Source organism: Panthera leo, chromosome F2, assembly GCF_018350215.1.
Source record: "Panthera leo isolate Ple1 chromosome F2, P.leo_Ple1_pat1.1, whole genome shotgun sequence".
NCBI lineage: Eukaryota > Metazoa > Chordata > Mammalia > Carnivora > Felidae > Panthera > Panthera leo.
In genome coordinates, this window is record NC_056695.1 from 12,970,404 (window position 1) to 12,995,302 (window position 24,899).

At 41.5% G+C, this 24,899-nt stretch overlaps 1 protein-coding gene across 1 annotated transcript in view; it reads right to left on the bottom strand.

The window, feature by feature from the left end:
* ASPH (aspartate beta-hydroxylase) overlaps positions 1-24,899 on the bottom strand; it is a 225,241-nt gene that overhangs the window by 128,618 nt on the left and 71,724 nt on the right. The window contains exons 4-13 of the mRNA XM_042924217.1: positions 23,859-23,951; positions 20,731-20,805; positions 16,436-16,561; positions 12,709-12,741; positions 11,636-11,692; positions 11,101-11,151; positions 10,619-10,651; positions 5,931-5,969; positions 5,267-5,302; positions 964-1,008 (exon numbers count right to left, since the gene is read on the bottom strand). Of these exons, the coding sequence (XP_042780151.1) occupies positions 964-1,008; positions 5,267-5,302; positions 5,931-5,969; positions 10,619-10,651; positions 11,101-11,151; positions 11,636-11,692; positions 12,709-12,741; positions 16,436-16,561; positions 20,731-20,805; positions 23,859-23,951 (588 nt within the window). The remainder of the gene's footprint in view (positions 1-963; positions 1,009-5,266; positions 5,303-5,930; positions 5,970-10,618; positions 10,652-11,100; positions 11,152-11,635; positions 11,693-12,708; positions 12,742-16,435; positions 16,562-20,730; positions 20,806-23,858; positions 23,952-24,899) is intronic.

Here is a 24,899-nt window from a genome sequence, read left to right on the forward strand (position 1 = left end):
AAATATATTCTTTGATTAGAAAAGTTCTTTTTTTTTTCCTTGAAATTTACAATTCCATAGATTCTGGCAGTTATAATTACTTCTACCAAAATCGATAATGGTAATACACACCATTGCTATAAAATTCACATTAAGCCTAATGTAAAAAATAGGAGCAAAAATTCAACCAATAAATGACACAAAAAGAAAGAAAATGGAAATAAAACACAGAAACAAGAAGACAGACCCTTGGGAAAGAGGTCCTGGAAATTCCGTCTCTTAACCAAACATGTTTTTCCCACTCTGAGAACAGGAGGCTTGTACATTAATTTCCGATTGCAGGTAGAGTTAATGTCATCTCTAACATGCATTTGAAAGCACAGGCCTTGGTTGAAATGCTGTTCCCATTCTCTAAATTCCCTGCTGACGAGAGGGGCATGTGGCAGAAGGGAGGGAAGACTACAGAAATGGGTTAACGCAGTTGGCTATAAAAGAGGACTTTGGGAACTGACACGGCCTGGGCAGCCGGGATTGCCCTGGGGACACAGAGATGCTCTCAAGGAAATGGGGGATGGGAAACAAGAGGAAAGTCACAAGGTTATGCACTATTAAACTTTCATCTTAAAGGCAATTCTGATTCCATATCCTCCATCAATTAGCCTGTCAAAGAAAAAAAAAAAACCCAACAACAACAACTCCACCCCACCTATTACTATGACTGCTACCGACTACAATGGCAGATCATTAATACTCCTCATATCCCAGCTCAAGAAACATGAACTAGACTGATTCTAACATGCATTTCCCTTACTTTGGCTCAACTGATCAAAACACAGACAATTTTAAATTTGGGATAATTAAACCTTCTTTCAGGAGTTTTACTCTTCACACAGACTGGTTTCATGCAGCTACTGTGAATATCAACAGTCCATTTTAAATTAAACAGAAAAGGAAAAAGGCAACACATCTAACAAAATGTCCTACCTGGTGGTACTTCCTGTTGTTCTTCGGCAGGGGGCACATGTGCTTCTACAATAAATAATGAGATCACAATCCATTACATATTGCTGACCAGTGTTAAGTTACAGTGATTATTTTTACAGACATTTTTGTGATTCGATTGCAATTATCACAAAAAACATCAGGTTTTCAGGCTGTTACAACAAAGAAGCATTAGCTATAACTTTGCAAAACGTCGTATACTCTGCCAGTGTTCTGCAAGGCAGGCTCTACATTATCTGCCCAACTGACGAACCTCAAAACTCACTGCCCGGGCAAAGGAGATATGAACTCAAACCTAGGTTTTTGTCACAATTTTGCATCAGACTTGAAAAGAAAGCTGAGGAAAGACATTCAGAGCATCTTGTTAAGAAGTTTTTAATACATAACCCTAATTGTAATGTGAATGAAACAACATGAAGGAGTTGAAACAGAAACCTAAAAGTCAATCACTATCTTTAATAAAGGTTTTGAAAAAGAATATTCAAGTTAACATATCCTAAGACTAGCCAAAAATGTGGATATGACTTTTTTTTTAACATCTTGCCTTTTTCCTGGCTGCTTCAACCCACCTGCAACTAAAGAGACTGTAGACCTTATCATCTAACGGTACAATCATACATTGATCTGCTTCATTCTATAAAATTACATCATGTACTAAGATCTTCATATCTAACAACTCACCGATCATTACCTTAATCTAGAGATAAGATTATATCAGCTTTCCTTTTGCTGCTGAAGACTTGTAACAGACTTGGGTCAAAAGGAAGAATTTTTAATAGCTTTTTCTGAAACTCATGTATTTATGCATCTATTTTAATCATTTTTCTTCTTACATTATTTATCTTCTAATTTTAAGAAGAATGCATGACCAAATGGCAGATTTGGAAATACTTTACATAAAAGGAAAAAAGGGAAAAAAAATTTCACCTATTCCCCCTAATCACTGTTAATATTCTGGCATATTTCTTTGTTTCAGTGGCAGTACTAGGAGTGTTTACTAGCTTTCCATGTCGTGACTAGCTTGTTAAGGTTTGCCTACTGATTTCATTCTTAGTAAGTCTGAGATATATTAGCACTATATTCTTTCTCTCTCTGAATTTCTTTTACTTGTCATTTTACGTTTAAAAAAATTGTGTGCAGCACAAAGCATTAAGAGCTTCCACTGTTATTTCCATCACTGATGTTATACTATGAAAGCCTTAATATTGCAAGATAAATTAAATTTTCAACCAATTTTATTCTGAAAAAATGTACATTTAACAAATGTACAAATTACAAACAAATGACCTGAAATCTATTTGGGTAATGATGTAATGAGAGGATTTTGAAAAAGGAAATACCTAACTAATTACACCAGCATAACCTGATTTTCTTTCTTTATTCCAGGACTTTTTAAACCCACTCCAGTATGGCTTTCAACTCCCATCCGTTTACTCAAATAGCTTTATCTATAATCACCAATAATCTCTATATTCCCAAATGCAATTGATACTTGTCAGTCCCCAAATTCCAATGGCAATAGCATGAAACATATTCCCTTTCTGCTCTTTAACATTCTTTTCTAATGATTTTCCTCAGGTCTCGCTGGTTGTTCATGCTCCATCAAACCTCAAAATGTTGGGATTCCCTGGAACTCAGTCCTGGGATTGCTTGTCTACTCTCTCTATACTCACTTACAAAATTTTATCAGTTTTCATGGAGTTAGTACCATCTTCGTGATGACGGCTCCCAAACACCTATATCATCAGTCTCACGTTCTCGCCCATCCAGTTCAGATTGGCATATCCAACCCCCTCCTTGATATCTCCATCTGGGAATCTTACATCATTCCTCAACTTAAAATGTCCACTATGAAGCCTTGATTTCCTCCCCTACACCAATTTCTTCTATATCCTAGTTTTCTTCTCAGTAGATGGTCCCATCATCCAACAGTTTTTCAAACCAAACCAAAGGCTCCCTTTATTCCTCTTTCCTTCACAGTCATCAGAAAGTTCCATCAGTTGTGATTCAAAAATACGTCTCAAATTCTCCACTTTCCCTTCCATTTCCACTGCTGGGACATTACTCCAGGCCACCATGATCACCTCCCAGATTGGTACCCAATCATTTCCTAACACAGTGGTTCCTGCTCTGGTGCTTGTTCCATCCATTCAATTAACTAGGAGTGGAAGTAATTCTTTAAAACATAAGTCACATTATGTCACACCTCATTTAAGTATTTCCCCAGATTCCTACTGTACTTGGAATATAATCCAAATTCCTCACTACGTTCTCGAAGTTCACAACTGACCTGTCACCTGTCTCTTTAATGCTTAAGCCAATTCAAGTTTAGTTTTCTGTTACCTGTAACAGGAAGTACCCTTACTGACACAGATGGGGAAGAAAAGAGGGTTTAGGCACAGGGTTGATATAGCCAAACCTGTACTTTTGAGTAGATCACCCTAATGGCATCATGACAGAGAGATCTGAAGGGGACAAATGTGGAAGTGAGAAGATGGGCTAGAAGGGCTACCACTTATTGTCCAGGAAGGTGATGAGGGCTGAACTACATCACTAAAGCCACAGAGAAAAGAATGGATTTGAGAAGCCCATTCAACAGGACTTGGGATTAGCTACAGAAATGGAAGGAGTGTCAATGATGACACTCACATTTCTGGTTTGGGAATGCAAGTATATATTGATGCATTCAGCCAAGTTAGGGAAGAGGAGTAAAGAGAAGGTTGGTGGGTGTGTGAAGATGATGAGTTCATTCTTTTTATTTTTTTTTTTTAATGTTTATTTACTTTTGAGAGAGAGACAGAGCATGAGCAGGAGAGGGGCAGAGAGAGAGGGAGAAACAGAATCCGAAGCAGGCTCCAGGCTGTGAGCTGTCAGCACAGAGCCCAGCACAGGACTTGAACCCATAAACTGTGAGATTATGACCTGGGCCGAAGTCAGACGCTTAACCGACCGAGCCACCCAGGAGTTCCAAGATGATGGGTTCATTCTCTGTCCATTCAGGTTCCACAGGAGCACAGAAACTACAGGCTGGGGTAGAGGTGCACAGTCCAGAGCCCCACTACCCCCAGAAGGAACTCCCTTCGCAGTCCCAGCCATGTCCTCTCCTGGTTTATCAAAATGCCTGAAACGTCTCAGGAAAGACTGTACTTTTAATACAGGAACGGCAGGGCCAAGATGCATATTGTGATGTTTTGTCTCCTGTATAAAACAATATATGTGGGGTGGGATGGATAAAGTTCTTCCTAGGGATGTGGGGTTTCCATTTGCTGATTCTAACTGAATAAAAACCAGACTCGGCTATATCCTTCAGAGAGAACAGAGTAATCGGAGGGAGGAGCAAATCTGAAGGGAACCCAGCCTGCCACGTGGAGATGAATTGGCGTGTACGCAGTGCCTCCACAGCAGGTGGGTGAACAACGAGGGCAAGTCTCGTATCTCCACGTTGCCTCCACCCCTCCCTATCTTCTCCCATTTCAGTCAACTGTACTATTAGAGATGCTGCCTAACCAAGCTCAAGTGCAGTAACATTTCATCTGAAAACTGACAATCAGTGGCTCACGAATGAATTCTAAGAGTAACTTGTAAAAATTCCCCGTTACATGTTCCCGGTGGCAACTTCCTGCCGTTCAAGCCCATGGACTCCAGAGTCTACTACAGGCCCCACGTCTAGGTCAAATACCAGCTTAGCGACGTCCAGCCTGACGTGGAGCCAGCCACTGACCTCCCTCCCATGTCAGCCCTTCACTTATTAAAAAAGCACAAAGATATTTATCCCACCTCCTCCTCAGTGTCCACTGTAAGGAACTGAAATAACATACGTGAAGGAACTTTGCGAACTGTTGGAATCTCTGTGACTCTAGCTGGTGTCAAGGCACCACCATGTAATATATGCATCAATTCTACTTTTTCAGAAACAATCCCTTCACTTGCAAAAAGAGTCTGTCCAGCTGTACAGCAACATAAAGGACCCAACTTTCAACCCATCCCTGCCCAAGGCTAACCCCTTCCGAACAAATCACCTCCCCTATTTAGACTAACCCTCCTCATTTTCTATTGTGCTATCCTGTTTTTTTTATCTCTGTTGTTGCACTTTTCATAACCTTTGCCTACTTTATCACGTTTGACCACCAGAATGCCAACCCCAGAAAATAGAAATTCTGTCCATTTTCAGGCTGGTCCTCCTAGCCCCGAGCACCACATAGACAGCCAAGTGTTCAAGGCACACTTGTTGAATACATGAACGTAATTTTAATACAAAAAGTAAAGCGATCTCTATAAAACTTACCTTCTAAAATTACATTTGAATCTTCCACAGCGTTATCTTAAAAAAAAACACAAACACACATTTTACATTAACTCACACTACATCCCTAAATTAGCTTATTTCTACTCAGATACCTAAATTTGGCTAATTTTAAAATGGGGCTTCTTATATAGAGAGACTCACAAGTATTTATATTAGCATATCAACTTTAATCCCTAAATTACATTAGAAGAATATACCAAATAGGCTAATATCATTCCTGATGACATAAAACTTGCCATAAATAGGAAACAAATATATTGGCAATATCCAATTACTCCCTTGGAGACTTGAAAATATATTTCTTTTTTAAAATTTTTAAAGGTTTATTTATTTTTGAGAGAGAGAGAAACAGACAGACAGAGCATGAGTGGGGGAGGGGCAGAGAAAGAGGGAGACACCGAATCGGAAGCAGCCTCCAGGGTCTGAGCTGTCAGCCTAGAGCCTGACATGGGGCTCAAACCCATGAGCTGTGAGATCATGACCTGAGCTGAAGTCAGACGCTTAACGGACTGAGCCACCCAGGCGCCCCGAAAATGTATTTCTTACCACATCTGTCTTTGTTCTACAAGTTATCTGAGATTCGATAAATATAAGGGGGGTGGGGCTGACTTGTAGGAAACACCTGTTTAGAGAAAAAGCTTACCTGAACTTTCTATCCCTTCATTTTCTGACGGCTCGTATACTAGAAAATACACAGAAAACATAATCCTTTAGGACTACATAACTCTCACTATAAGACAACAGCCATTGTATGGTATCGAGAGCAGAGACAATGTCTAACTCATCCTTGAGCCCCTAGGGCTTAGTCACTGGGAAGCGGCAGGCTGCAGAGGAGGGTAGGGAAGGGTTTGTAGCCAGAGGAGATGGGCAATTACATAAGCTGTCTTCACATAAAATGGGGGACATTAAGGTTCTTCCCAATCACTTGTGGTATCACCAAGATCCAAAAGTCGTTTACTTCCTGACGGCACTCTCTTTTCCATTTTTTTCATGTCTTTTCCCTTTGTTTGGGGAACAACTCTCAGACCTTCCATGGGGGCGGAGGGCAAACACTCCCGGTGCCAGCCCCTCCGAGCGAGGGTTCAGCTGGCAGGCCCTGAACTCACTGCCTCCCTCCTCCTCCTGTTTACCTGCATGGGGCTCAGTGGCTCTCAGCTCTGCTGCAAAGGAGGCTCGGCCTCTTCTCTCGGGCTCAGCTGGGTCACAGCCTTTTCAGTCAAGCTTTTTCCAGCTTTTTCCTTTCTCCAAAATGCCTCAAATTTTCTGGTTCACTGAGAATGAGCTTTCTTATTTTCTACCATTTTCTGTACCATTTTCTTTATTCCTTTTGACCATCTACTATAGAAAAATTTCTGAGTACCTACTATCTTTCAGATAGTACTCTCAGTGCTGGGGTAGAGCAAGGGATGCCAATTTTTAATACATCACCTTCTGTCCTCCTGGTGGTATTTGTAGGGCAAAGGAGCCATGAATGTTCGCTTGCTTTGTCACTTTGAACTGTGTTGATATTTAACCATGCTCCAGTCTCTACCAACTTAGAAAAAAAGCGCTTACTTGAGCCCCTTCCCCTCTGTTCCCTCTCTTCCCTCCATTTCACCATCTAATTTCTTCAAGGAATCATTTACATTTGCTGTCTCATCCCTCACTTCCTTCCTCAACCAGGTCTTGGGCCCTGACTCACCCCTGAAAGGCTCTTCCAAGACCACCAGTGAGCACCTCATTCCATCTAATGGACACGTTCTACCCTCTCCAGGTTAGATCTCTCAGCAGCTCCTTCCTTCTCAAACATTACTGCCCTTGGACTTCAGTGTGACCATGTTCTCCTTTTATTCTTTCCTTTCTCCTCCTCAATCTTCTTCATCAATTATCCTTGTCCTACTCGGCATTCAATGCTGGCTTTCATCAAAGGTCAGCCACAGAACCTCCCATCTCCCCACACCGTCCTCCCTCCATAAGTGACCTCAGCCTTCAGCTTTGATGACCTTTTATAGACTCATGATTCCCAAACTCACAACTACAAATTAGAGGTCTCTGCTGAGATCAAAGCACCATCAATAGGCTTATTAGATATTCCCCCAGATACCTTGACATATACTATCAACACATACAGACTGGACTCGTGGCCTCTTGGTCCGTTCCTATTTTCCAGTCTCACCTGTCTTAGGAATACAGCACCGCCATCCATCAAGGGCACAAGCCAGAATGGTGGGTGGGGCTCCTGACACCTTGCTCTCTTCCCCCAGCTATACCCACACAACATTCCTTGTCAATTTTATCTCCTTACATGTCTCAGCTTGTCCACTTCCCTTCACTGCCATCACCCTGGTTAAAACTGCACCGCCATCACCCTGGTTTCTGTCTGTCCATGTTCACCTGTGTCCATGGAAAATGGCTCCTGCCAAGGTCACTGGGAGGCTGCTGCAGTACTAGGTCCGATGCATGTTTTCTCAGTGCTCGCCTCGTGTGGGTCTCCAGCAGCACGAGACGCTGCTGACCATCCCTTCCCTATAACTCATCTCTTCTGACTCCTCTTTTGGCAGAGATGTGACTCAGGGCAAGATCAAATTGGGATAATTGCACACTAAACTAACCGGTCCCCCCATATCCACTCTTGTCTCTCTCCAGTCTATTTGCTGCATGTCAGACTGATCAATCTTTACAAAGTGAGTATCCGATTCTATAGTGCCTTGAACAATGCCCTACGGGAAGGTGACCATCCCTGATTACTGATAGGCACTCTCTGCAGCTGGGACATATTGCAATCTCAGCCCGTGTCCCTTACTGCCAGCACTCCAGACACTTCGGATGCTTCCCATGGCACTCTAGTCACCCGCCCCTTGCCTGGTCAAAGGCTCTAATCTTTACCTCAAACTTCAAGGAAGCATTCCCTGGTCCGCTAACGAGGTAGGTCTCTTCACTATATGCTCTTGTTACACACCATACTTGTTCTTAGCAGCACTTAGCACAATTGCAACAAAATACTAAATTGAAGTTATTTGTGTAATTTCTACTCCCTGCTAAAATATAGGGTCCACGGTTATATGGAGCATGGGTGTGTTCTTCACCAGAACTGCTCCAGTGTCCTATGTTTTAGACATAAGGCAGTTAATACATATGCAGGATATGAATCAATCAATCAGATGGTAAGATGTCATTTCTTAGGTACATCCGATGTAGGCTTGATGCTTTCTAAATGTTTTTATGTGGACAGCTGGGTCCCTCCCCAGCTTTCATAAGCCACAGGGTCTAGATGTGGGGAGTTTAATACACAATATATTCTGGGTTCCCAATGAAAAATGATTTTGTTTTCACCCTACTTACAGCTTCAGTTACACATGTTTACTTGGTTTCCCTAGTCTGGTTCCTGAATTTGACAAAGGTATCTTTTTAGAACAGCGAAAAATCTTCTATTCTATTAAATCCATTGTTTGAAAAGTTTAGGTTCTATAGCCAGGTAATCCAAAGTATCTCACCAAATCTTGATGACCCCTTAGGTCATATTTATTACTCTTTCTTACCATTTTAAATTATACTCATTCTGATATTCTGCCTAAGAAAATACATTTATTGTTACAGCATTCTCATCAGCATGATATCTAATTTTACACTTCTTTCAAGTTTGATTTTAAGGGTCTCTGGATCTAGTCTGCAAAATGCCTTCCAAACATGTTCCTTCTACCATATTTAGAAAAACACTATAATGAGTGGCAGAAATTAGAAAAGTATCTCAAGTCACATCTCTACATGTAACTTTTAATTTCCAAATTCCTATTTTCTCCTTCAAATTCAAAACTGAAAAGAAAATATAAATGCAATCATAGCAGCCAAGTTATTTAATTTCTTATAAAAATATTAGTTCTTAAAGACAGAACCCAGCATTCTTCCAGTAGCATCATCCATATCCCATTAGAAATAGCCACTGTGAATGGTTATCTTAGTAGGACCTCAAACCTTTAATACATATGCTTAATAAATTAGCCTATCAGGTTTATACACAGCCGTTCCTAATTTTCTTCAACTGAGAATCACCAATTATCATGAGACCACAAATTTCGTGAGAGTAGGGACTCTCTGTTGATCATATTTAAATGTTAAGCCCCCAAACTGTCCAGCACATGGAAAGTCCTCCATGTTTCGAGCACTGTACGTTTCTTTATCGTCTTGGTTATACTCAACTGACTTCTTTCCTTTGATAGAGCCATCCTTGAAGGTGGTGGAATAAAAATGGTCCGCCCCTGGTTTTATCATTTCTTATTCACCATGAACTTAGGCAAATCATTTACATTCTCTGACCCTTAGTTCTTTCATCCGGGAAGTAGCAAAAATAGAGTCTACTTCAGCATGGGAACAGCTGGGGGCAACAAAACATGCATGGGAAGTGTGGGGCAACAAAAGCAGCTACAGCAGCCTAAATCTGACTCTAGTGCCACTCGCACCACAAACGTGCCCGGACTCTTCTCTTCATACCACTGCTAAGCCTGCAATGACATTTTTTTGTACCTTTCTCATGCTAGCAGATCCGTCACTCTAAGAATGGGATCACTTGGTAGAGGCAGCTAGAGGAGTTAAACTCTGACCAGTTTTCCACGCACAAGACATATTTTAGTCAAAAGACAGCTATGACTATAAAGTAATGAGGTAAGTTTTCGTGCATAATTTTTAACTGCTTCCTAGGGCGACTTTGCAAAGGGTTTAAGAAATTATTTAGTCAATGGCAGAATTACTGGAGGGGGTAAATGGTCTCCCCAAGTAAATTCTTTGAAAACTACCATTCATTTGGGTATTTTAAGTTGTGGCATTTGCAGCTTAAAACATTATTCTCCACACTCTACAGTCAAGCTTGGAGTATATCTTAAAACAAGAAGATGGCTTAAGGTTAAGAAGTGTTTTCACGAATCTGAGGAGAAAGAATGAAGTATGGCCCTTTGTAGCAACGTGGATGGAACTGGAGAGTGTTATGCTAAGTGAAACAAGTCATACAGAGAAAGACAGATACCATATGTTTTCACTCTTACATGGATCCTGAGAAACTTGACAGAAGACCATGGCGGTGGTGGGGGGTGGGGGGAGGGGAGGGGAGGGGAAAAAAAGTTAGAGAGGGAAGGGAGCAAACCATAAGAGACTCTTAAAGACTGAGAATAAACTGACGGTTGATGGGGGGTGGGAGGGAGGGGAAAGTAGGCGATGGGCATCTAGGAGGTCACCTGTTGGGATGAGCACTGGGTATTGTATGGAAACCAATTTGACAATAAATTTCATATTAAAAAAAATAAAATAAACACTCAGCCAGAGGAAAAAAAATTAAAAAAAAAAAAAGAAGTGTTTTCAAACCTGGTTCATCATAGTCTTGGTATGTAATGTCATCTGCAAAAAAGAGAATAAAACCAAAGTATTAAATGAGTCATTCAGTGTCATTGCTTAGCTAAAAAACACAACTTAATCTCAAACACAGAATTCTATTCCTTGCAATATTAATGTCTGCAGTCAGTGATCAGTGCCTCTGCCCAAAAACGAGACAAAATGACAACTACATTATTTTCATAAAAATCCGTCAAACCGGCAGAAAGCACAATACGCAAAAAGGAGCATTAATGATTAACATCCTATTGTGCGGTGCCAGTGTGGGTGAGGCAAAATATGAAAGCCTGATATATTTTTAATCATCTAATCTCATTACAAAGCAAAAAGACTTGTATTAGGTGTTAAAATTACTCCTCTGACACCTTTGAAAGAAAAATCACCGTGTTACCACGGCACTGCAACTGTAAAGCCTGAAGTGATGTTTACCGTTGATGAAAATATTCGTCTGATACCTGCATCATGGTATGTTCTCTCCTCGCCGCCTGCTACTGGTTCCATGGGATCTAAAAGCAAAAAACACACACCTCTGCCAAACATGAAAAAACCGAACACATTACCAGACACCATTCTAAGGTATTTACAGATTAATTCTCATCTTCACAACTGTGTAAGATAGGTGTTCTCATTATCATTCAACGAAGTGTAAGCCGAATAAAGTTCCATAATTTGCCTCATCACAAAGATGGGAAGGAGCAGAACCAGTCCGGCTCTACCACACCATGCTGCCTCGTTAACGTCCCAGTATCCTTTCCAGTGTCCTGTCTACAAAGAGCAGAATCCCAACAGTGGTTTGAAACACACATCTCCTTGTTTCCTCATTCGTGCAGGTAATATTAAACTATGTTCAGAAATTTCCATAAATGTCTGGGCAATCAAGAATGGTTATGAGTATTATAAAGAGCACTCTGAGTTGAATCAGAGTGAATCATTAAGCCTGGGGGAAAATGGCCTTGGCCAGTGCTTCACACAGAAACACGTATCACAAACCTGGATTGTCCTGTTCGTACATCATCTCCTCTGTATCCTGGTTATAGACCTGTGAAGCTATAAATTAAGAAATGATGAGGAAACTTCAAATATGTCTAAAGAAGGATTACACTTGATATTCAAAATAGGTAAAGCACAGTATCTAGTAATGACAGAAGTATAAAATCACATTATAACGATGCTCCCATTTATATTCACTCATGGAACACCCAGGTACTACCTTTGCTAGATGCCTAATAGAAAGCTGAGTAAGACAGGACCCATCATCAATGGGTTTCTAATCGAACCAAAATGGCGAAGCTAATATTCTCACTTAAATTATGCATATCAACTGTATTCAGCAAAAGACTAATGAGGCAGAGACAGACAGACAGACAGACAGACAGAGACCACAGACCTAGCAGTACAGGTGAGCCTTCCTCCCAGCCACTCAGCAAGCACCTGCCGCAGAGTGTGCCTGAATAGGGATACAAACATTTCCTAGCCCCTTACACTTGAACTTAAGACCTGAGTACTCCCAGACTGCAATATAATTCTAGTATTTACAGATTTATATTGTTCAGCAATATAGGTCCTAAGTGACAGCCAACAATATGACGTGGTCCTCGAGCACATAAAGAGGGATCTACTTCAACACTGGAAGAAAAACTGGCCAACACAGGCTTACCAAAAGATGCCCATCTCCAATACGGCCATATCTTCTGGGCACGTGTGACCAGTGACATTCCACAATTCTGACCTTTCATGGACTTTGTAACTTAAGATTACAAAACATGTACTTCTATTGTATCTTCTGACCTAGTAATCCCACTACTGGGAATTTATCTTCAGGAAACAGACTTCAAGAGCACAAAAACTAGATTCACAAAGAAACATATATATGAAATTATGATACAATACATGTATGCTATATATAACAATTAGCTATATATATTGCACATATTTTATGATATATTACAAAATACAATAATAAATAATTATAGATAATACATTCTCTCTCTCATGATGTTCTTTTACAGGAAAAGACTCATTCTAATAAAAAAAAAAAGAACAGTATTAAGTTTAAATCTCACCTGTCTCTTCTACATGGTAACTATCTTCAATTTCTGGAAAGAAGAACATCAAATCAATAGTGCTACTTTCATAAAACTGTACGTATATATTCCGCAGATGTATATTCTGAATCTATGCTTATCATTGATTTTATTTTGAAAGTAAATATTAAAATAGAACACGAAAATACCTATTAACTGTCTGCTAAACACTTTATCTTTCACAAGAACTACACTTAGAAACGCCTACATTTTCTCTTCAATCCACTCAATACCACCATAACCTGGACTAACAAGGAGACAGAATAACACAGGGACAAGGCTGGACCCAGGAAAGGGGCGAATTCCTAGTCTACTTCACGTTCCACTGCGGTGTCCTATTCTCTAGAGCAAAAGCACACTGTCTACAGATGGGAACATGAGGAAGAACGGAGGAGACTTTCTAAGAGGGGGAGCTGAAGAGCAACTGTGTTCCTAACTGAACCCGCACACCCCCAATAGCAAAGTGCTACCAACACAGGGTCCTCACTACTCCTGTGACCCTTGTTAATGCGACAACTACACAAGGTATAAATATTTTTAATTTCTGAAGACTTTTAATAAACAACTTTTAAGTTCACACTGAATCTATGTTCCAAATTAAGATGAAGTCAGAAAGTAAGGTTTTCTCAATTTATAAACTTTTTAGAAGTATTTCTTTCTACTCCCAATCTATAACTCCTAACCTCCAAAATATCAAATTCCTTATGTTTCAGATTATTTGAGTGTCTTAACTGAAATCTGTTATATAAGCAGCATCTAAGACACCAAAATTCCGAGGACCTGTTAACCTTCCTGAGTCATCTTGGCCAAAGACAGGAGGGAGCAACAGATACCAGGGAAATGTGGAAATCATTTTATCAGCATCCCTACTCAGCAGTTAGAAACACTGTTTGTTCCCAGAGAAATTTTAACAGACGTGACAACTAAAGGTCCAAAGTTCTAAAGCTGGTCTATAAATGCCTATTTTTGATATACAGTGTGGCTGAATTCAAATACAAGCTCAAAAGCATTTTGAGTGTACATTTTTCACAGAAAATTCTGTGTTATATACAACTTTGCAGGTTGGTATGGAAACCAAACCATCACTGGTAACATTACTTCTACGGAAAAGTGTATTTCCAACCTCGACAACAGGCACGAATGTTAAGTTTCTGGAAATACATTCATTCATAAATCAAGAACTTCTTGCTTCTAAAGTAGTTTCCCAATACATTGAATGTTGTGAAAAGTAGATATACTTTACTTTTATGCTTTAAAAAAGTCCTAGGAACCATTTACCAATTGTATTGTGACCAGGCTATCCCTCCACTCAATTTTCAGCCTGCACAAGGGCTATGGCCCCACCTGGTTCCCACTGGCTATGAGCACAGGTGTGCAAGGCTGAGCTTGTTCATACCCAGCAGAGCAGGATGTGAAAAAATAAACAGCCTGGCCACACTTTCACTCGCTCCCGGCTGTACTTTGATATGATCTGGCGACCTTTTACAATTATCCATTTTCGGGGCCCCATACCCCAAACATTACAATTCACTCTGTGTAGAGTGTGTCACAAGTATTCTTTTTAAAAGCTCTCTAGGTGATCTGAATTGCATCTAAGATTGAACACCATGGGTAGGCATATCAGTCAACCTTATGTGGACCATATTTGCATTCTCTCTTTGAATCCACGGCTCTATGGCTATGGTTCTAGACCTTCCTACCTTGATTGCTGCTATGGATTTCATTTATTACTTGTTTCTCACAGTCTGCCTACCTGTTAAGACTCGATTTAGGCTTGGCTAATCCCTGAACCCTGCCAGACACCTCTGATCCAGATCCTCTGTGGCTTGTGGTCGTGTGTCGTTGCCTGGGTCCTAAAGCAACTCAACCACGGGCTCTGATGGTTATTATATGGCGGGACATGATGCGCTATATGGTTGACTGGGGGCGGGTGCTATCGCCCTTTTTCTTCAGTTTGACTCTTCAGAAATGAAACATGCATCTTAAACGATGTTTCAGGGGATTCCTTTTAAGTATAAAATTATATACATGCCATTATATCATTTGTATGTTCACATATGCTAAGTAAAACAACATCAATCAATCAGAGTACAACACTTATGGATTAAAATCTTTCGGGGCACTAGCTGGCTCAGTTGGTAGAGCATGTGACTCTTCATGGCAGGGTCATGAGTTCAAGCCCCACATTGGGCATAGAGCTTAGTTAAAAAAAAAAAAGTAAAAATGTTAAAAAAAATCTTTCATGAACTCATTAAAGTCTTAAAGGGCTACTTTAAGAAAAAAGAACAGAAAATAGATACCGTGAGAACAAAACACGTGTACTTGTTTAACAAGGCTTCAAATAATTGCAGTAGGGTCACATTAAGGCATAATAGAGCACAAAATCTATGAAGAAACGTTTTCACCATCACAGAAATGATTTCTCTCTATAGGGCAACAGTGAATGACGACAGTCTAATCTGCCTTCTGCAAATGATCCAAGGTGAACTACACAACTGGTATTTAGCCAGCATTTAACTTAAGATACTGATATAGGACAGATGTCACCAAATCACGGTCTGTAGCTCAGAGTAAGCCTGACTCCTGACTTTGCAAATAACGTTTTGCTGGAACACAGCCATACTTACCCATTTAGATACTGTTCAGGGCTACGTTGCACTACGACTGCAGGGCTGAATAGTTGCAATAAAGCCTACATGGTCTGCAAAGGCTAAAGTATTGATCCTCTAGCTGTTTACAAAGAAAGGTTGTCAATGCCTGGTTTAGAGGCTAAGAACTGTGTTCTATAAACTGTGATTATGGAGTTTATGTTAGAATAAGAGCCTGTGATAGACAGCCAAGTAAAATATTTCATCAATTTTCTGAATTTCTTCTAATACACGACACTCCAGGAAGAAGTATACAGTAAAAGTAACATGCTAAAGTATTTCACTTACTTTCTATAAAGAATTTGTATATCCTGGCAGTTTCCTTAAAAGTGCTTTGACTCAAAGTTGGGATATATATTTATTTTAGGGGAAAAATTAGTTGGTTTTTTTGGAGGGGGGAGGATTAGTTTTCATTGAACTTTTCAGCTTCAACTTAAAAATAAACCATATAGGGGCGCCTGGGTGGCACCGTCGGTGAAGCGTCCGACTTTGGCTCAGGTCATATCTCACGGTTCATGAGTTTGAGCCCCGCGTCGGGCTCTGTGCTGACAGCTCAGAGCCTGGACTCTGCTTCCAGATTCTTCCTCTCTTTCTCTCTCTCTGCTCCCCCCCACCCCGCTCTCAAAAATAAACGTTAAAATATATATGTGCTTGCATGTATATGTATATGTGTATGTGTATGTATATGTATATGTATGTGTATATATACAAACCAGATAAAAATTAAGTATTTGTTTTAAAGATATTCATGAAGGGGTGCCTGGGTGGCTCAGTCGGTTGAGTGTCCGACCCTAGCTCAGGTCATGATCTCTCAGTCCGTGGTTTGAGACCCACATCAGGCTCTTGTGCTGACAGCCCAGAGCCCAGAGCCTGCTTCGGATTCTGTGTCTCCCTCTCTCTCTGCCCCTCCCCGACTCATGCTATGTCTCTGTCTCTCAATAATAAATAAATGTTAAAAAAATCATAATAAAAAACTAAAGATACTCATGAAAACTTCAATAACGATAATGAAAATTGCCTATCGTGTTTTACTCTGAAACCAGAGACATGTGTTCTACCTTCATGAAATGCTCCAGTGTCCAGAGGCTCAAATCTATCATCTGTGTCACTTCCTATAAGGAAATCATCATCTTCCAGCGGTGGTTTTCTGGCTGGTCCCTCCTCTTCTTGCTGCACATCGTCTCCTTGAACAATGATAATGAACAAAGCGTCACGGGTCCGCCACGAGGGTCCACAGGCAGCAGCTGACACAGGCACATGCCCCCTCCTGCTGCCGGGCACTCCCTAGCCCCCGTCTGGTCCACGGCACATGCCGTTGCCCACTCTGAAGCTCTGTCCTCACTCCGGTCAAGTGCTCGTCCACCTGAGCGGGGGACAGACCCTTCTCTCACTGGAACGTGAGCTCACCAAGCACAGAGACCTCCTCTATTTTATTTACTATGTATGCCCAGCATCCAGGGCCTGTGCCCAGCCATGTGAAATGCTCAGTAAATATTTAATGACTGAATAAATGAATTCACAATTATTAATATAGCTGCCTCTTCATTTATCACTAGGTTAGAGAAAAGGTCACCCTGTGACCTCCCTCATTGAGAAATGGCATAAAATTCCATGTAACAATCTTAACTAACTACATACAAATATTCTATTGCAAAGAACACCTAGACACCTCTCTAAACCGTATGCCAGGTCATCCGCGTTAGGTCACCTGTATTATACTTTGCATCTAAAGATTACTATGTTTAGCCTGTAAGTCATGCAGAAATGCCCGTTTTTCTCTTCTGAGACTTTTATGACATACTGAACTGTTCTGCTTCTTTTGTGTAGATATTGGATATGCTACATTATCCTGCTGCAATGTGGTTTAGCTTTCCAGTACGGTGTAAGAAATTCCCCCAACGGTAACTTGACATGGCTTCAAGCACAGAACGTCCTGTACATAACGCTCTAGGCAAACAACTCAAGCGACTTAGCTGGGCAGGGCAGTACAGTGGTTGGGAGTGTGAGGTCTGGAATATATGAGTCCAGATTTAGTTTTGCCACACCAGCTGTGCGACCCCGGAGAAGTTCCTTACCTACTCTGTGCCTCAGGGTTTGTTTCTATGAAAAGGAAATAATAAGAATACCTACATATAACACCGTCGTGAGGACTCAAGCACTTAGAAAACTGCCTAGCCCATAATAAGCACTTAGGTGTTATTGTTCTTGTTGTGTCATTATTTTTACCATCATCATTGTAATAATATTACTATTTCTGCTGCCACTGAGGTCTCCTCAAACACTGCAGGAAGGAGGGCTTCCTTCCTTCACTTTCAGTATGACCCGGCGATGCTCTCAAGCGTCACTGAACTACGTGGGCCCATGTATGTCCACACTACGTGTTTCCTGTATTTCCATCCCAGCCTGCTACATTGTTCTCCTCATTTCAATTTTCTGCTGCACGCCAATCACCCATTCCAATTCCTGTCACTGACTTTACCATGTTCCTTTTTCCGTATTCTTTCTGAGCACATTGTTTTTTCCTCACTCTTATGTCACCCAGTGCAACTGCATGGTTTTTACGTGAGCAGGATTTAGCTCTCTCAGTCACCGCTGCTTAATGGAAAGTCCCCATTTTCAGTAGGGAAACCCAGTAAACAGCACACAGTGACAGCCTGGTATGAGGAAAACAGTTCCCTGAAGGCTGGCTACAGTTGAGGCACTGCCCTCTGCAGCCGTTAGGTACTAATATCCCACTTTGAAGGACGAGAAACTTGGCTACAGCCACACAGCTAGTAAATGGCAGCTGCAGGATCTGAAACACAACAATGAAATACAGAATATTGTGGACAGAGAGTCTACTGCAAAGAAGGCGGTCAGGGAGGCCACGTTTGGTCGGACAAGATGTGAAGACTGGAACACACACGTGCCAGTAAAAGATGTAAGTACCAAGGCTCCGAAGCAGGGATAGACTTGGGGATGCCAAGGAAAGGAGGGAAGGTCGTCTGGGCTCAAGAAAAGCAACTGAGGGGAGAAAAAGACCAGGCCACATAAGGCACATCACACACACACCAAACACAGCCCCAACTGGATGCTACCGCAGCAGTCACGCAGGAGGGGACGGTGACGCTGACACATTGCAGTCCAGATACGTGCTGGAGGCAAAGCCTGCAGGACCTGCCCGGGGCTTACACAGGAGGCGAGAAGAGGAGACAGAAAAAAAGGAAACACCCCGGTTTTTAGCTTAAGCTACTAAGGGGAGGGGAGACCATTACCTAAAATACAAAAGAGTGGAAGAAAAGCGAAATCTGGGGGGGAGTGAGGGGAGAACTATGAAATGTAAAGGAACCGAGAATTCTGTCTTAGGTACATTTTGAGTCTGAGACACCCATAAAACATGCAAATGGATATGATAAACCGGGAGCTCAGAGGAGAGACAGGGCTGTACACAAAGGCTCAAAAACAACACAAAAAACATGTACGGCCACGGCCTCTGTGAATTCCTAAATAAAGAAGAGAATAAGTCCAAGAGGAAGGCTTGGGGCCAGAAACCCGGGCATGGGAGACTTGACTGCTCCCCTTCTGTCTGGCTTCCTACACCCACCTGCCTAAATGTCTACTGTGTCTGCCCACACTTCTCTCTCCCCAGCTGTGGCTAAATTTGGTTTGAGTGACCATCTTGAGCCCCTTGGATCCCCAGTGCAGCCTGCCATCTCATCCCCCCCCACCCCCCACCCCGGCACACTCCCCCCACGTGTGCTCACGCTGCAGACAGAAGCATGACACCCTCCAATGTTCACTTACTCTCCGAATCAAGTGCAAACACCCTTTCTCAGTCGCTCTCCACCTATGTAACTCCGTGTGCCAGCCACCCTGAACTACTCTGGGGTCCTCTTTTCCTCTGGACTTTCATACATGCCACGCCCATCGCTTAGCCCTACACACCCGCCTGGCGAAGCCCTACGCTCTCCATCCTCCAGCTACTAAGTCAGAATGTCACTTCTTCTAAGAAGCCTTTGCTAACCCCAAAGTCTAGGCAAGGTGCACAGAGCCACTTACATTTCACCATTACAGCACTTACCTCATCAGACGGAAGTCACTTATTTATTTAGACTGCATCATCCTTAGGTTAGGTTAAAATTAAAAAAAAAAAAAAAAAGACATAGGAAGGGAAAGCTTGTGTGTGCTGATAGAGGCAGGTGCGTGCTCAGGTAAAGCAACCCTCCGAGCCGAGGAGAACCTCCTAATGAAAGGACACAGGCTCCTAGACCTCGAACAGCCAAGGGGCAAAAACCTACACAACTCAGCCAAAGCTGGTCTCCCCAGCAGAGCACAGACGGAACCGGATGGGCTGCTTTACATGGAACCCCAAACACCTAAGACTGACTAAGACAGTTTAGCAGAGCTGCTAAAGCAGAGTTTCAATGATAGAGGACCGCATTTGTTTTCAAGAAACAGAATTTTTTCCTTCAGGACTCTCTTCAGCTCACACCAAACCATTAGGCGTATCGGGATACGATGTGTTCTGCCCTCTTGGAAACCCCTTCGTGAGTTACATCTTGGGGTTATCCTCTCTGCTTTTATCAAGGGATGTTTCAAGAAGCGGTCTCATAAAATCTTAAAACATGGGTTTCGAGAGTATCAATATTCTCTGTACAGGACTGTACCTAAGAAATGTCTGAGATGTAAGAGCTAGGATACTGCTTGGTATCCTCTAAGTAGATGGCGTGTTCGTTTCCTCTCTGGAAATATGACGCATATAATTAAGAAGTTTCTCCTTTTGCTTTGGCGACCACCCAAGCGTGCAGCAGAGTTAGGCTGACAACAGCACCCAGATAGCCCGTTACCGCCTGCCTGGTTCTGTTCCACTTTCCTCCTCCCCTTTCCTGCCATCTGTTCTTGATGTCTCACTGGTCTGGACTTGTTTAGTCTCATTTATCCCTACCATTTCCTTACTAAAATTTATGCAGTACGTTTCTTAACAGTAAGGCGAGGTAAAATAAAGTGAGTCTAGTGCTCTTTTAGAAATACTTGCCCTTGGGGCGGGTGGGTGGCTCAGTCAGTTAAGCATCCGACTTCTGCTCAGGTCATGATCTCAGGGTTCAGGAGTTCGAGCCCCACACTGGGCTCTGTGGTAACAACCCAGAGCTGGAGCCTGCTTCGGATTCTGTGTCCCCCTCGCTCTCTGCCCCTCCCCCACTCACAGTGTCCCTCTCTCTCTCTCTCAAAAATAAATAAAACATTTAAAAACAACTCGCCCTCTGATAATTAAAAAAAAACACTTATTCACATTTAAAAATAAAGTCCAAGTCACCTATGGAATTAACCATTATGTCAGCAAGCAATTCATGAGAAAACAGATTTTAATTCATACCATGCTCTGTATACACTGCCTCATGGTGAAGGGACTGAATTTGTTCTTGTACTTCATCGTCAATATTCTGAGGACCTGAAATGATTACAAAACATAACTCAGTAGAAAAACTCTAGACGTGAATGAAGAACGTGAAACATGACATCCATGTAGACACATGCAGTTGAAGATATTTAGTTAATCAACTATGCTACCTTTTTGTGTCAGTTTACCACTTTTTTCTCCATGTTGGCCAATGTGGTAAATATGTAAGATTGGTTTTATTTTGGCAGCAGATATAAATGTTAAATAAAAACCTCCCCACGCGGAATTCCTTCAGTTTCTAACCAACAAAATTCACAGCAATGATAAAATGAAGAAAATGGGGTGGGCAAAGCTTTCAGAAAGGCGGGGGGGGAAGTTCTGGGAAATAAAGATGAAAATGTGGAAGACGAGGTCACCACGCGTTGAAGTACGTGGTCGGCCACCGTCTGCCCTGACAAGTGAGGCCCCAGGCTGGTGGTATGAGGGCGGAGAGGGGCAGGGTTGGCTGACCACTCCCCAAAGCTGAAGGAAGACCCAGCGTTGTAACTGATAATCCTTGCAGTTCTGGAGAAGCCCATCTGACAGTCAGATCCACAGAGGCAAACAGACAGAAATTACAAAATATCAGTAACGACGTTCTGACAACACCATGGCACGTACTGGATTATCAGGTTTATTACAACATCACACACAAGAAGCCATAACGACACTGACACTATTATAAATTTTCTGTGTAACAAACATCCATGTTCAGAAAACTGAAGTTGGCGAGACGTGGCATCACAGACTCTGTCACGTGAAATAATGCCAACCACAGCGGTTATACTGACAAGTTAATCCTCGATGACAAAAACAGGGTAAGCTCATTTGAACGTCAGGTAGGAAAAAAGTTTAACAACCTACTATGCTAATCACACTGGTTTTGTAAACCATTCCTGAAGCACAAGAAGTACCTCCTACTTTTATAGACGTTTGTATGTCACAAAGCATTTATATACGCATTTGCATAGAATTACAGAAGGGCCTGCCAATCTCTATTTTTCCCTCCTCGCCTCTCACAGTACCCATGACAGCTTCCTAACCAATTCCCGGTTTTATAACTGCTGACAGCGGCATCCACATAGAATATAATATTAGTAACAGAAGTGGACTATGGTGCCCTGTTCCTTCGCTTAACCCTTTAGTGGCTTCCTCTGCCCAAACAGATGAAAATCTAACTCCTTGGAACAGAATACAAGATCTCCGCAATTCAGCTCTCACATGCCTCCCCAGAATCACCAGCTACCAGCACTGGCTTTGAACTTGGTGAGTGCACCAGGCTGTTTCATCTTTCCATGATTCCATGAGGCTCCTGCTTTCCTCTGGGAGGATTAGTAGAGGCAGAAGCTAGATTACAGTGAACTAAAAACTGAGTGGAAAGTAAGGCAAAGAAAGCAACTGTAGATTCTTTTTCCAAAAATCTGGCTAGTACGGCAAGAACACGGACTGGAGGCCAGATAGAAAGTACTGTAGAGATCAAGAGGGGGTTTATTTTATTGTGTTTTAATGAGAAGTATGTACTTATATCTGTAGAATAGGTAGACAGAGAAGAGAAAGAACCCAAAAACCTAGATAAGAGAAAGGTTGAGAAGGCAACATTTAAACTAAACCAAACACTGCCAAGAAGTTGAAAAGGATTATGAGCTGAAAACTGATGGATTTAGGACAAGTGGTCAGATAATATATATTTATACATGCGTGTACACACATACACACACACACACACACACACACACACACACACACAGTCTCTCTCTCTCTCTCTCCATATAGAGTAATGTTAACAAAAATTTTAAAAGGAGGGGCATCTGGGCGGCTCAGTTGGTCAAGCGTCTGACTCTTGGTTTCGGCTCAGGTCATGATCTCCCAGGTTGTGAGGTCCAGCCCCACATCGGGCTCTGTGCTGACAGTGCAGAGCCTGCTTGGGATTTTCTCTCCCTCTCTCTCTACGCCCCTTCCCCACTCACGTTCCCTTTCCCAATAAATAAATAAACTTTAAAGGAAAGGAGAAAGCAGAAAGAAATAGCACAACATTTCAGAGTAGATATTACCTTTAAGAAGCATGATTTTTAAAGTATAACTTTACTGAGTACAAAGTAATGTTTGAGATGCTAAATCCAAAGACACATTTAAATTAGCACTTTTGCTCCAGAGCTAGGGTAGGATTGCAGTACTTCTAAAGAAATGGGAGGGAGGCAGTAAATTCTCCTGGAATTATGATTTGAACAAATAAAAAAAATCAGAGAAGCATACTGATCTTAAAAGGGAGAAGAGAAAATCACACGTTATTCATCCGCGGTGATAAAAGCAGCCACAGCACTTCAGTTGCCAGTAAACATGGAGTGTCATACCGAACACTTCCAGTAGGTGGCGAAATGAAACCAAATTTTGGAGAATTATTAGGTAAACAGAAAATGCGCAGAAATTAAATAGTACTTTGTAATCAATATCACCGCATAAACAGGAAATGCTAGTAATGGATTCAAATTTCATTTGCCAATTGATTCACAGATTTTAGGAGTTTTCATTCTGTGGGTCATAGGTGCTTGGGTGACTTAAGGAGGTATTTAAATTAATCTGTGAGTTCATGTGGATGTAACTCCAGGCCTCACACACCATCGTATGGAGGTCTGGGAAGTCTCTGATGTAGAAAGGAGACTCCCGTATTACAAAGAATGGGAGCCCATAGGCCTCTTCTACTAGACCATGTGACAAACGGCAAAACTCGTGTAACACTACACGTCTAATGGTACTTTCATTTTAAGAAGTTCTGGAACTGGAATCAAGAAACCTAGCATTTAGTTCAGGATGTTCTGAACTGTGCCATCTCAGGCAAAAAGCACCCATCTGGGCCTTGGATTCTTGATCTCAAAAATTAAAACTGTCCTGAGTATTTTAGTAGAAAACATTAAGTTTACTGCAAAATCTCAGAAGAGAAGAAGAAAAAGTACTTCATTATTCCATAAACACTGTGACACAAATTATGGGTAAAACGATTCTGGAAACTGCACGCTGGACACCTGGCAGGCCGAGGCCCATCGGGTCAGATGTAGAGGTGAGCTTACCTGAACCCTCGGAAACCTGCTCCCCCAGCCAAGGGTATGGCTCAGCTTCTTCCGGTGGGACTGTTGGCTTTGAAGCAGATCTTTCTTTAAGGCCTGCATTTTTAGTCACAAAGTTAACTTAAGTTTTTTTTTTTTTTCGTTTGACATATTAAACCAGGAAAAACAATATTCTCAAACACTTCATCCATAGTACAAATAACTCAGTTTCCAAGACTTTACATACCACATGAAAATGTAGAAATGCTTAAAAACCCAAGTAGGAAAACAGTATGCTCTTTAACTTCACATGGGCCTTCAACATCTCTTTACCTAAGTTAACCTTTCATTTAAAAACAATAAAACAAAAAATCATTGCTTCAATGTTCACGAATCTCTTAAACAGTCATGTCTGAACTTGCCAAAAGAAGTTCAATAGTTCAAGCTCCTTGTGTTCAGAAATGATTAATGAATTGCTGCTTGAGCTCTGAATCCAGCAGTTAAGACAACTAAGCTACACTTGAACTTTGTTATTGGTTTGTATGCCATATTTTGATTTATGTATAATTTCTTGAAACCTATAGTTAAAAATGAGAACAAATCAGGCATAACTATTTACAACCTTCTAAAGGTACCATTTACAATCATACTATGCTATAAGGAGCTAAAAGATATGAAAACAAAGTTTTTTAATGTCTTAAGGAAAATAAAACATCAGGGTAAATTAACATGAGAGCTGATTTCAAAGTCAACACCAGTCTAAAATCTACCAGACCAAATTAATTCTTTGACATTTTATATGTGAAACATTAAAATAAGTCCTCAACTGAATACAACCCTTTAGAAAGCTAAACAGGGTTCAAGAGTCTGTCGATTCCACTTCCCAAATCCTGGCTCTTCACGACCCCCAGTGAGACTCTTGTACCAACAACTGTTCCTGGAGGAAGTGGGTTGTGAGTCTAGAGTGAAAAGGTCAGTACAGAATCGAGAGGCACTTTGCCAACGTTGAGCACTTCATACCACGTCTAATATACATCCGCTACTGTAGTCTGCTAAATTCTCAGT